This window comes from Phascolarctos cinereus, unplaced genomic scaffold (assembly GCF_003287225.1).
Source record: "Phascolarctos cinereus isolate Bilbo 61053 unplaced genomic scaffold, phaCin_HiC Scaffold_9;HRSCAF=440, whole genome shotgun sequence".
Taxonomy (NCBI): Eukaryota; Metazoa; Chordata; class Mammalia; order Diprotodontia; family Phascolarctidae; genus Phascolarctos; species Phascolarctos cinereus.
Genome location: NW_027556402.1, coordinates 85043842 through 85057259, shown reverse-complemented (window position 1 = coordinate 85057259; position 13418 = coordinate 85043842). Strand labels below are relative to the sequence as shown.

The window sequence follows — 13418 nt, the reverse complement described above, 5'->3', positions numbered from 1 at the left end:
TTGCAAAGCACTGTAATAGGTGATGAATGAGAAACAAATATAAGACATGGTCTCTGCTGCCATAAAATCTAGTAAGGGAGATAAGACATGTACAGAAATAACTATAACCTAAAATAAAAAGTAAGTGCAGAAAAGCAAGGCAAAGTGGTAAGAGGTCAGTGGAGAAAGAATACTTCTAATTGGGTTCTCTCCTTTCCTCTCTGGATTATGTGCGCCACTTTACTTTGTCTATCTTTTTGTGATTCATAATTGGGAAGCAAGATCTTGCAATTTCTCTTAGTTGTAGCTCTTAACTAAGGGTAAGAATTGTTATCATTTTGAGTTGTATAAAAAATGCTAATAAATTATGCTGATGAATTTTTACAACTTGTCATGATTGGCACAGACATCTTATGACCCCTGTCCTCCAGCAGCCTCATTTCCTTTTGGGCATTTTTAAGTCAAGCATAAAACTACCTCTGTAACCTCTATCCACTGATTCTAGTTCTGGCATCTGAAACCAAGCAGAACTAGTCTCATTCCTTCTCCACATGATAACCCTTAATGTTGAAGACAGTGTCTTTCTTCTGAGTGTGTTCTTTTCCAGGCTAAATAGCCTCAGTTCCTATACTAGGTCTTCATGATATGATCATATGTTGATATATTTGAAATTGGAAGGGAACTCATAGGCCTATAGTCGAACATACTCATTTTACACATGAGAAAACTGAGGCAAAGAGAGGTAACTGGCTTGTTCAAGGTCTCAGAGGTAAGATTTGAGCCTAAAACTTCTGACTTTTTAAGCCAGTGCTCTTTCTGCTGTACCATGTGATAATGAGTCCCATCAGTCACCATCCTACTTGACAGCTTCTGGACGAGCTCCAGCTTATCAGTGTTCTTCTTGAAATGTGGCATCTTTGTTCTCCAGTAGATAAGTGGTCAGAGGATAGGACAGACTGTTCTCAAAATGAAGAAATGCGAACTGTACGTAGCCACATGGAGGATGGCTGTGAACCAGTATTTATTAAAGAAATGTAAATCAAAATAACCCTGAATACTGGCTATGAAACATTTTGACAGACATGACAGAAAATGGAAATAGTTCACGCTGGAGAAATTGAGTAAATATGGGCACACTAAAACATTGTTGGTGGAGCTATGAATTTGGTACAAGCATTCTAGAAAGCTTCTTGGAATTATGCAAAGAAAATAATTAAAATCCCCATCCTCTGACCCAGAGATTCTGCTGTTGGATGTATGCCTCAAGGAGGTCACTGACACATAGAAAAGCTTCATGTATGCCAAAATATTTATAGCAGTACGTATAGTAGTAGCGAAGAACTAGGAATAAAGTAGGTACCCATCTGTTGGGGAATAGTTAAACAATTTATGGTACATGAATATAATGAAATATCACTATGGCAAAAGAAAATATGAACTTGATGAAAACAAAAGGGCATGGAAAGACATGAACAATTTCAAATGAAATTGAATTGTGTGAAATTATAAAGAGATATGAGAAGATGCTTCTTTCTGCTACTTGGCAGAAATGGAGATTCACAGGTATGGAACATTGCATATAATGTCAGATTTTTGTTGTGTTGATTGAATTTGCTGAAAATTTCCCCTCTTTTTCTTTAAAAAAAATTCTTTGTTATAAAAAGATAATTTCTTGGGAGGGAGCAGGAGAAAGAATACAGGAAGAAATATAGGCAATAGAAAACAGAAGATAAAAATAAAAATCTTTATTTTAAAAAATGTGGTGCTTAGAACCAAATATTATACTCCAGGTGTGATCTGACCAGAGTCCAGTGTAGTAGGAATGTCACACTCTTCCCCTCAATACAGTGCATAGCCAAAGATAGCATCAGTTTCATTGATGCTTTAAATAGTGCTTTGAGTACATTATTTCACTTGATTCTCATAAACAGCCTTGTGAAGTAGATAGGGCAGCTATTCTCCTTCCTATTTTACAGCCGAAAAAACTTGAGACAGAGGGAGGTGAAGTCAACAGTGAAATATTCTTACATTGAATGCAATAGAAAAGAAATCTTTGAAATGATGGCACTGAATAAAGGATACTCATGCTGTAGCTGTCCTGGGTCATAGGAGAATGGATATACTATATTTTTCTAATCTAGAAGATGTTGGACCAGATGTTTTCTAAAGCTCATTCTACTTTAAATACCATCATCGTGGGGTGCTGTGCTATTTGACAAAGAAAAATAATAGCAAAGCAGCATAGCATAGTGAATAGAGAGCTGCCCTAGAGTCAAAAAGAATGGGTTTGAGAGCTAAATCCAACACATACTGCTGTGTGGCTCTGGGCAGGTCATCTCCCCTCTTGGGGACCTGGGCTTTATTGACAATGCAGAGCAAGTCCCAGTTGGCCATGGGAGAGGAAGTTCCTCACCAGGAGCTCCCATACTGACTATATGTCTGATCAAAACAGAAAAATAAGCATAAGATGGTGACTCCACAGAATTTTGTTATATGTGTATACAAAATATGAGGGAAACAGGCCAAGCTAATAGACACACATTCATAGAATAGATGTTTCAGGGCTGTCACTGGAATAATGAACCAATGGAACATAACTAAAGCAAGGCTGGAGGAGATTATCAACTTCTTAAGGGAAGGGATATTTTTACATTTGTTTTTATAACCCCAGCACAGCCTAGGGTCTTGCACCTAACAAGTGCTTAATTGTTGCTTGTTGGATTGGTATTTTAAATTTGTATACCTAAAACATTTTAAAAACCATAAAGTTTTAAATTTGGATCTCACCATTAGTCCTGTTGCTATTAATTTACAGGTTCCTTCTGGCTTGTTCATTCCCAGTATGGCAATTGGAGCCATAGCAGGAAGGATTGTGGGAATTGCCGTGGAGCAGCTAGCTTACTATCATCATGATTGGTTTATCTTTAAAGAGTGGTGTGGAGTCGGAGCTGACTGTATTACTCCAGGCCTTTACGCTATGGTTGGCGCTGCTGCGTGTTTAGGTAACTATGTATGAAAGAAAGCATATGCATTTCCTTTTATCTTAAAGGTGTTAACTGAAATGAAGCAATGTACTATTAATTGGCATTAGATAGCACCAATTATGTTTACCTGCATTTAGATTACCTCTTATTTTAAAAGTTTACTAGTATATAGAATTGTCAGTATTCCAACAACTTATTTCATAGGTATAAAATAGAAGAAGTTAGCATTCCTTTTTCTTTATCAAAAAAAAGGAGCTATCAGGAAAGACTAGATTAAAACTGGACAATTTCTAGTTCTGGGTCTTGTGATATAGACATGTTAATTTTGTTTCTCTCTAATATGTAATAGATGGTACTTTTAGTGTTTTACTTACAAAATTCTTCAGAATTTTATTAACATACAATTAACAATTGTGTAAAATACTGTGTAGCTTTTTATAGTCATTTACAAGCATAAGCAAGAATAAGTCACTTTTTTTTAGTCAGTAGGAATTTACTGCTATGTAGTTGGCACTGATAGGAGCTGTGAGTTATACAAAAAGGTCCCAGTTCCAGTGTGTATTTAGGGTTAGGGTTAGAATCAAGGGGTTAGGGTCAAGAAAAGATTAATATTGAAAATTGTAGTAAACAAAGCAAAACAATAAACAGTGTATGCAGGACTAAAATGTGTGATAAAGACACAATATTTAGTACTTAATATGTTAATATTCAAGGCTGTATTTATTGTTTTTATCAGCAACAAAGAGCCATAGAAGACTGCTTATCAAAATTATAGGTAACATGAATGGATGGTAGGTAGCTCACAGGCTGAAATTACAATCATCATCCCAAAGGTCTAGAGAGACTAGAGTGATAGACCAAATCAAATAAGATATTTAATGGAGATAAATGTAAATTTGGGTTCAGACTTGGATTCCAGAAATCAGCTTCATAAGCACAAGTTTGGGAGATAGGACTAGATAGCACTTTATCTAGCAAAAGATCTAAGAGTTTTTCTTTAGCTTACCATGAGTCAACAGCATGTAATGTTGGCCTCAGAAGCTAATACTTCATTAAGAAAAGCATTGTGTCCAGAACAAGGAAATGGTAGCCATATTGTACTATTTACTGATCACGCTACATTTGGAGTATTGTGTTCAGTTCTAGGTATCAGATTTTAGGAAAACTAAACTAAAGGAGAGCAGCTAGATTAGTGACCTTTGGGGGCAGCTAGGTGGCGCAGAGGATAGAGCTCCAGCCTTGGAGTCAGGAGGGCCTGAGTTCAAATCTGGCCTCAGACACTTGACACTTAACTAGCTGTGTGACCCTGGGTAAGTCACTTAACCCCAATTGCCTCACCCCCCCCCAAAAAAAAGCAAAAAAAAAAATAGATTAGTGACCTTTGAGGATAGGTTGAAATAATTGGGGATGAGAATAGAAGATTTAAGAAGAATATGAGTTGTCATGAGGAACAGTAATTAAACTCCTTTTTCCTGGTCCTACTGGCCAGAACGTGGAACAAAGGGTTGAAGTTGTAGAAAGGCATGTTAAATTTGTTAATTCCTAAACAGTTGTCCATGAGAGACTACTTCAGAAAGTGGTGAGTCCTTCCTTGCCATGCATATTTGAAGTCTTTAAGCAGGGACCTGTTATAATATGGGAGATGGAATTCTTATTCATGTATGGCTTGGAGTAGGTTGCCTTGAGGTTCCTTTCCAACTCTGTAATGACTGTCTGTGATCCTGTACTGTAACAGTTCAGATGAGAGGAAAATGAGTAAGAGCTATAATAGTTAGGGAAGGCGTTTTGAAGCAGGTGTTATTTTTTAGATAGGCCATAAAGTATGAGTAGGATTTGCTTAAGAGAAGAAGAGAATTCCAAGTGAAGAGAATAACTGGAACAAAGGCACAGGGAAGAGAATGAGGATAGTAAGGAAATCAGCCTCACTAGAATGGATAGTATGCATTGGGGCATATTAGGAAGTTAGGTAGGATGGGTAGAGTGGACTAGATTGTGGAAGACTTTGAAAGTCAGGTAGAGGAGCTTAGACTTGATGTAGTAGGTTTTAGGGAGCTACTATAGGTTTTTGAGCAGGGCAGTGACAGTGACATGAAAGTAGAAAGTTTTTTGTTTGAGGTATTTTTTTTTCCCTCAGTAGTATGATAAATTGGTAGGAGGAAAACCTGAGGAGGTGAAGTAATCCATAGTTACTGTGACAAGGGTCTGGACTAGGTTGTATACAATGGCAATGGAGGATGTAGAGTAGATGCAAGAAATTTTTTGAAAAATCAGCAAGACCTAGTTATTGATTGCTTAGGGATGATGAAGGAAAAGGTGAGTCAAAGATAAGGCCTTCTTTATAGATGTAGGGAAGTTGGAGTGAGGAACTGATTTGGAGAGAAGTGTGTGGCTTAGTGGAAGAACACCATAGTTTGGAGTAGGGAAGTTGGGTGACTCTGCACATGTGACCTTGGGAAAGGAGATTTGCCTCTCTGAACCATTTTCCACCTCTATAAAATGAGAAGTTTCGGTTAGGTGATTTCTAGGGTCTCTCTAGGGCCTAAGTTCTATGATTTTACAAAGAGTTAATTTAAATATATTGATATTAATAGTGGGTTGTTGAAGTCTTATATGTCCAGTAGGTAGCTGGGTATATCATTAGAGTTCCAACTAGACAAGACTAGAGACAGGAGATTTGGGAATAATTATGTAGAGTTAATATTTGAAACCATTGGAATGGATAAATTCTCTGAGACAATAAATAAGGCAGGACAATTCTCTTCTATATCTAAACTAAGTGTTAGAGCAAAAAGTCTAATAGGTCAGTTTCAGCCTTCATAACAGGTTTGATTAGTATGTCACTGGCAATGGAATAGTTTTGGTGGTTTCCCAATCCTGACAAAAACAATAGGTTTTCACTAGAACACAAGTGTGACATGGCATTCCTTATTGGAACCATTGCAGCTTCAAAGATGAAATCATTTCAGTGGGGCGTTTGTGATTTTACAAGGGGTAAAGTGCTATGAAATATTTTTGATAGTGATTGTTATGATTCTGTAAGGGGTGTGTTTTTAATTCCTCATCTTTCTGATTCACTGAAGCATAATTTTATGTTTCTTTTCAGTGACTTGGTCCTATTATTAATCATAAATAGTTGATTTGTAAATATATTCTTAGCTACCTAGTATTGATAAAAATAATCTAATAATAGCATACTAAAGAATCCTATTCTTATCTGATTAGTATTGATCTTTACAGGTGGTGTGACAAGAATGACTGTGTCTCTGGTGGTTATTGTTTTTGAGCTTACTGGTGGCCTGGAATATATTGTGCCCCTCATGGCTGCAGTAATGACCAGTAAATGGGTAGGTGATGCCTTTGGTAGGGAAGGCATTTATGAAGCACACATCCGGTTGAATGGATATCCTTTCTTGGATGCAAAGGAAGAATTCACCCACACAACATTAGCTGCTGATGTCATGAGACCTAGAAGGAGTGATCCACCCCTAGCAGTCTTGACACAAGATAACATGACAGTGGATGACATAGAAAATATGATCAACGAGACCAGCTATAATGGTTTTCCTGTCATAATGTCAAAAGAATCTCAGAGACTAGTGGGATTTGCCCTCAGAAGAGACTTGACTATTGCAATAGGTAATAATTTTTCAATATTTTAAAATTTTTTCTTGTTTGTATTTAAATAAGAAATAGATTATGCTTGTTGAACCAGTGGCATATTGATGAACTCTAAAATCTTTTCTTCTAAGGAAAAATTCATACTTTCATAGGTTTTATTTCTCCCAAATATAGTTTCCCATTCCCATCAATATTAGCTGTCATTAGAAATAGAATGGGGCAGCTAGGTGGCGCAGTGGATAGAGCACTGACCCTGAATTCAGGAGGACCTGAGTTCAAATATGGCCTGAGACACATAGCTGTGTGACCCTGGGCAAGTCACTTAACCCCATTGCCTAACCAAAAAACCAAAAACCAAACAACAACAACAACAAAAGAAATAGAAGACAAACTTCCTTTAGTAAAAGGAAACAGTAAAACTGAGTAAGCCGATTAATTATTCATGGTACTCTATAATTTAAATCAGTAGCTCTTCTTCAGGTAACTAGATGATCCTTTGTTCTTTAATAAAATTGTTAGATAACCCAAACTCAATGTTCTTTTATTTATTCCCTTGAATTTCAAGTTTAGTGGGCTTTACCATCAATCTTATGATTTAGGTTTAATGTATTGACTTGAATACATAGTTCAAGAAGAGGAAAATCTGATTGTTTTGATCAGAAACTGGGTTGAAATAAATCAGTATTCTATTTTATCTTCACTAAGTTCTTAGAAATCGATGTCATAAAGCGAATAGTCACATAATATTAAAAGAAAGGGTTATCTTCCCATAAGACTGATACTACTGCTGTCCTCTTAAGGTATTAGTTATTTACCAAATAGTACTCTAAAACTTAATCCATATTTGTTTTTGTTTTTTAAAGGTCAAGGCTGCAACCAATAATCTTTTTTGTTAAGGGATTATGAACTATACAATTTCAAGGGTTTTTGCCTTTCCCCTAAAAGGGTGCCCTCTACAGGTCAATCTTCCATTTTTTCTCTACTGCAATTGGCTTAGGATCTGTTTTATTAGCCTAATATAAGAAAGGCTGAAAAAGTAGATATAAAATCCTTTGATTTGCAAAAACTATTAAGGATAGACCATTTTCCAGCAACCAGCTTTTGTGACTTTGGGAAAGGGAAGTGGAAGATTTTGCTTGAGGTTATAGCTCTGGTTTCTTTGTCCCCAGGTAATCTTAGAGAAGATAAGCCTACCATTTCTTGTAGTATGGTTTAAGAAATAGAACTTGGTGACTGGATCTAATAATGGGCTGTTTACTTAAATGTGGAGAGGAGTTGGTCTTTCTATGTATAATGAAAATTTACTTTGGTTTTTGGGGCAAAGGTCTCCTGTATCTTTATAGAGGAGCAACTATAAATTAACAAATAGTAATAAATTAGTGTAATTGTAAATAAGAATAGATGCTGTTGCTTGGGTAGAAGGGATGCATACCAAGTGTCTCTGGTGAAGGTCAAAGAACATGAGTAGCTGTTTTTAGAAAATGAAATACAGGTGATCAATGATCATATTAAAAATATTCCAAGTTATTAATAATAAGAGAAAATAAAAATTAAAACAACTCTCAGGTTCTGCCTCATCCCCAGCAAATTGGCAAAGATCATAAAAGACAAAAATAACTGATGTTAGAACGGCTAGTTGTTGGTCTACCCATTCTAGAAAACAATTTTGACCAATAGTAAAAAAGAAACTAATTTTTCATACCCTTTGACCCAGAGGATATGAACTGCTAGGCATTTACCCCAAAGATGTCAAAAGCAGAGGGAAAATACTTATACCAAAATATTTATAGCAGCACTTTAATGACTGTAAGAAACTGGAAATGAAGTGATTGTGTATCTGTTGGGGGTTTTTGAAAAAAAGTGTGTTCAATAAATGTAAATGGAATACTGTTGTGCTGTAAGAAAAAAGAATTCAAAGGAACTTTGGATGACATACACGAACTGTTGTAGAGAAAAGTAAACAGAATAAGGGGAACAGTATACATAATGACCACAGTAATTTAAAGGAAAGCAGCACAAAAAGACTCCAGAATTAAAATCAGTTCATTAACCAGTCTTAACTGACAGAGGGCTGTTGATGAGGTGGAAAAGCGGTCAGACATGATAATTGTGTGTTTGTTTTCTTCAGATGAACTTTTTCATTACAAGAGAGGTTTCCATGGAGCATAGGACAACTGGAAAATGAGAGATACTTAAAAAAAAAAGACAAATATTCTTCCCATGACAGTTAGTATGGCATAGTACATAAGAGGACCAGTTGAGTCAGGAAGAGTTGAAGTTTTTCCTCTCAATGATTCTGTGACCCTGGACAAAGCAATTCTCTTAATCTGGGGTCCGTGAACTTGTTTCTTTAAAAAATTGTTTTCGATAACACTGTATTACTAAAATGATAATCACTATATTACCTCTCACCTCTTTTAAGAATATGACTGATACTTTTCCCCCTCTTTGTGTATAACCCCCCCCAAATATCTGCTTCAAGCTTGTATTTTTCCCTGAAAGTGTATCTAAATGTGTTGAATAAGATGTTACAAAGAGGAGCAGTATGAAGCAGTGTATAGAGAATTTGTCTTAAAGCCAGGAAGACCTGGGTTTAAGTCTCAACTCTGACACGTATTGGCTTTGTGAGGCAAATCACTTCATGCCTCAGACTGTGTGCTGCAGAGATGATGTCAACCTACCTTGAGAGGGAGTCTTCACTTAGGAGTTTCCTATACCAGTGAAAGCACAGGTTCTATTCCCTGTTTGAGGTATAATATTTTTCATATCCAACTTTAAAAATTCACCAAAAATGGTGCTGTGAAACTTGCTTATAAAAAAATTAGTAAGTAGGCATACCATCTTCATCCATCAAAAGTTTAGCCAGTTTCTGAACTTGGTTTCTTTGTTAGTCAAGAAACATACAAAGGTATGAAAAACTTAAAAAAAAAAGTTTAAAAAAAATGGGGCAGCTAGGTAGAACAGTGGCTAGAGTACTGATCCTGGAGTCAGGAGGACCTGAGTTCAAATCTGGCTTCAGATACTTGCTGTGTGACCCTGAGCAAGTCATTTAAGCCGAATTGTCTCCAAAAGAAAAGAAAAAAAAAGAAATAAGAAAAACTTATGAATTTTCTACTTATTCCTAAATGTGCCGTTTGCTTATATGACAAGCCTGTTATTCATTTGTGTTTTTGCCTTTCTCTGTCTTTTCAGAAAGTGCCAGAAAAAAGCAAGAAGGTATTGTTAGCAGCTCCCGGGTTTGTTTTGCCCAACATACCCCATCTCTTCCAGCAGAAAGTCCTCGGCCACTGAAATTAAGAAGCATTCTTGATATGAGCCCATTCACCGTAACTGATCACACCCCCATGGAGATTGTGGTTGATATTTTCCGCAAGCTGGGTCTGAGGCAGTGCCTTGTAACACACAATGGGTAAGTCTGGTACCAAGAAAGTCAAGACATCGGCTAGAACAGGAGCAACAAGGCTTTGGTCTCTGTCCTTTTGTGGAGGCCACTTTGGCGGGACAAGGTCATTCTGCTGAATTTCAGATAGGGTGTGCTGTAGCTTATTTTTGCTAGAATTTCAATGGTAAGCAGTCAAATTTCTGCTAACCTGGGAATATAAAGAGCATAAAGTTAATGCTTGGTTATCTTCAATTAAGTCATTACATTGACAGTTTCCAAAAGATACCCTAGAGAATTTGATACTCTTTTTTATTTTTTAGCTAGGCAGTGGGGTTAAGTGACTTGCCCAGGGTCACACAGCTAGTTAAGTGTTATGTGTCTGAGGCTGGATTTGAACTCAGGTCCTCCTGAATCCAGAGCCGGTGTTCTATCCACTGTGCCACCTAGCTGGCCCGGTGATACCCTGGAATTTGCAAGATACTATGTAACTCTCCATTTCTACAAGAAAATTTATTGGCAGTAATTGAGCACAGATTAGAACACCTGTTGTTAAGAGACATGTGGGCCTAAAATTGCCCATATAGAACACTGAAAAACAAATTCATTTTCTTTTGTCGTTCCTCATTTTTGATATATTTATCTCATTAAAATTGTTAGAGAGTTTTTATTTCAGCTGACTTTGTTTAACCTGAGTGATGGAGGTTGACTGAGTGAAATTCATGGATTAGCCAAACATTTCATTTTAACCAATATTTTACCTTCCCTTCTCTGTCTTCTTTCATCCTGTACTATCTTGGGAAATCTTTTATAAAAGCCACTAATAAGCAACAGAATTTTACTTTCCACTTATTTCCCTAAGGGTTGAGTATTTATCAAACTAGTCATCAAAACACCCAGGGAGTGATGCAGTCTCACAGGGGTTGTGCAGATTGGAGCTAACATTTAATGGCGGGCAGCATACTTTGCTATCCACAATCTCTTTGTCTCCACACATCACCACTGCCCTATTATATTCCTGAACCAGGGCATCTCCTTTGTCCTCATCTCCTTCCTTTCTTTTCATTATACATTATCATTGTATTTCTGGACTGCTTCTCCCTTCTTCGTCTTTTCTCTCCTAGAAATCTGTTAGTGTCACTTATCTCAACAGCATGCAAAACCTACCTTAGTTTTATAGTTTAATATCTGTAGAGAGGATCTAGGGCCTCTGGAAGATTACTGTGAGTCAATGAGATATAAAGCTTGGATTCACATTCTTAATAGAGCATAATTTCAAGGAGCACCCAAATGAGATTGGTTGACAGATGAAAGTGTGGGCATTGTAACTCTGAGTAGACATGCTGAAAGTCGGTAGAGCATCCAGAATACAAATAGCTTCTGGGATTAGAGGAGAAACTAAAGTACAAATTAACCTCTGAACCCAAGAAAGGTATTTGTATACCTTAGGCAAAGTTTGAAAATTGGATCCTCCTGTTTATTATAGTTACTAGGACTTTGCTTTAATATAACCCATGTGATTTATAAGGGAAAAAAATTTGTGCTACGTTAAGCAAAATTTGAAGGCATTAAAACATGCTGATATGTTAAAATACTGTTTAAAATTTGCCTCATTGCATACCCTTTTGCAGTCTGTGTGGCTCCTTACCTCCCCTAACACTAATCCTCTCTTTGCTCTAACAGTGAGGAGTTGTTTGAAATATAAAACCCTTGGAGACACTAAGTAGTGCTTTCTTAGGAACCATAAAATATCATGGTATAACATACCAGGTATTTGGAGTTGGAGAATAGTGTTTGGAAGATGACACATAGAAAATGAATTTACAGATGGAAAAAGAAAGTGGATTACAGTTCCTAAGCTATGATTAGGGAAGAAATGTTACTTTGAATTAAAAGAACAGTTACCAAAAATGTTCTGCTGAAAAGATTTGGCAACAGAAAATTGGGTGTTTAGTCACAGTCAAAGGTCAAAGCCTAAAAAGAACAAAGACCCAAGGTGAGCTGCAGAATGCATCTTGATTTCCTTTTGTATGTTTTTGCACCAACAAAACCTGGGTTGGATAGAACAGTGCCGAATTAAATTTAAATTTTATCTTATCCCTGCCAATTGTGTTTGTAGCCAGAGCAAAGCAGTGAAAACATTACTTAGTAAAACTGGAAAGAAATTTCCCTGAGAGGAAAGACAATTAGTTAAAACCTAGAATTTAGGATTTTTGAATATTACACATGCTGATTGGAAAAGAGATGTGCAACAAAACACTTTTATAATGTTTTAGCACATCTAACTCTGCTGTTAAAATTTTCTTAAAGAACAAACATACCAGCTGTGGAAAACGTTTCACAAAGCTGCAGATTCAGTGTAGAAGTTAGTATTTGAGGTTATATTGTGATCAGTAATTTATTCCTATAAGTATTTGCTTGGCATGACATCTCTTTTCGCTTATAGATAATAAGTATATAATGTATTGACCATGATTAAGGACTACCTCATTTAATTTTCATGTTTCAGTTTGCTGATAATTTCTCTATTAGGAAAATTGGTTGCATTATATAAAATCAAAGGGTAAAAAAAAAACCAAAACTGAGGCTTTTAAACTAAATAACCCTGTAAGAAACCTTTTCTAAGACATATATATGCACATATGTATGTATATATTGGCATGTATATGTGCACCAGTTATGTAAATGGCTTTCACTGCACTTTGCCTATTTTTGCCCTTTGAGAAAATGCAATGCCCTGATACCCACAGGTGTGTGCAAGTGATCAATTTGGGGCCATTCACTTTTATCTATCATAGGATCAAATACCTAGGGCTGGAAGGGACCTTGGGACCTCAGAGGCTAACTAATCAAACCTTTTAAATTTATAGGTTTTTCCTAATTCATTCTATCTCTCTGTGGGTTGTGTCAAGCTGTTAATGGAGCAAGCATGTTTTATCTTCAACTTAAGATAGAAACGGAAAGGTTAAATAAATTAATGAATCACAATCACAAAGTCTAGGCAGAAATTCAGTGCTTTTCCACAGTGAGATTCTCAGTATTTGTGAGTGTTTTCATAGTCCATACCAGATTCTCAGAGTTGGAAAATTATAATAGTACTTCAGCTAAAGCACTCAGAACTAGACTATTATAGTTACATCATTGGGGGAAAATGTAACTTTCAAAATTGAAAGAACAGTTACAAATGTTTTTCTGCCTAAGATCCCATTTGAAATTTGCCTAAGATACTTCAGAAAATTAAGGAAAGTTTCACTCTTAGCACCTTCAGAGAATACACTAAAGATTCACAAACCTTGTCTAATGATATCTATCATTTATTTTTAATAGTAACAGTTACTGGGTCATTTTCTTTTGATATTTCTGTTTTTTACTGTTTTCAAATAAAAAAAAGACATACATTCTTTATACTTAAATGTACTTAGTATTTCAGTTTTTTCCCTGTCATTCTGTAAAATTAA

At 36.2% G+C, this 13418-nt stretch overlaps 1 protein-coding gene across 5 annotated transcripts in view; it reads left to right on the top strand.

Moving 5' to 3' along the window:
- Positions 1-13418, top strand: part of CLCN3 (chloride voltage-gated channel 3) — a 114700-nt gene that overhangs the window by 95423 nt on the left and 5859 nt on the right. For all 5 annotated transcript variants that reach the window (XM_020997872.2, XM_020997870.2, XM_020997871.2 and 2 more), the window contains 3 exons: positions 2795-2981; positions 6201-6599; positions 9774-9990. In XM_020997872.2, coding sequence (XP_020853531.1) covers positions 2795-2981; positions 6201-6599; positions 9774-9990 — 803 coding nt within the window. The remainder of the gene's footprint in view (positions 1-2794; positions 2982-6200; positions 6600-9773; positions 9991-13418) is intronic.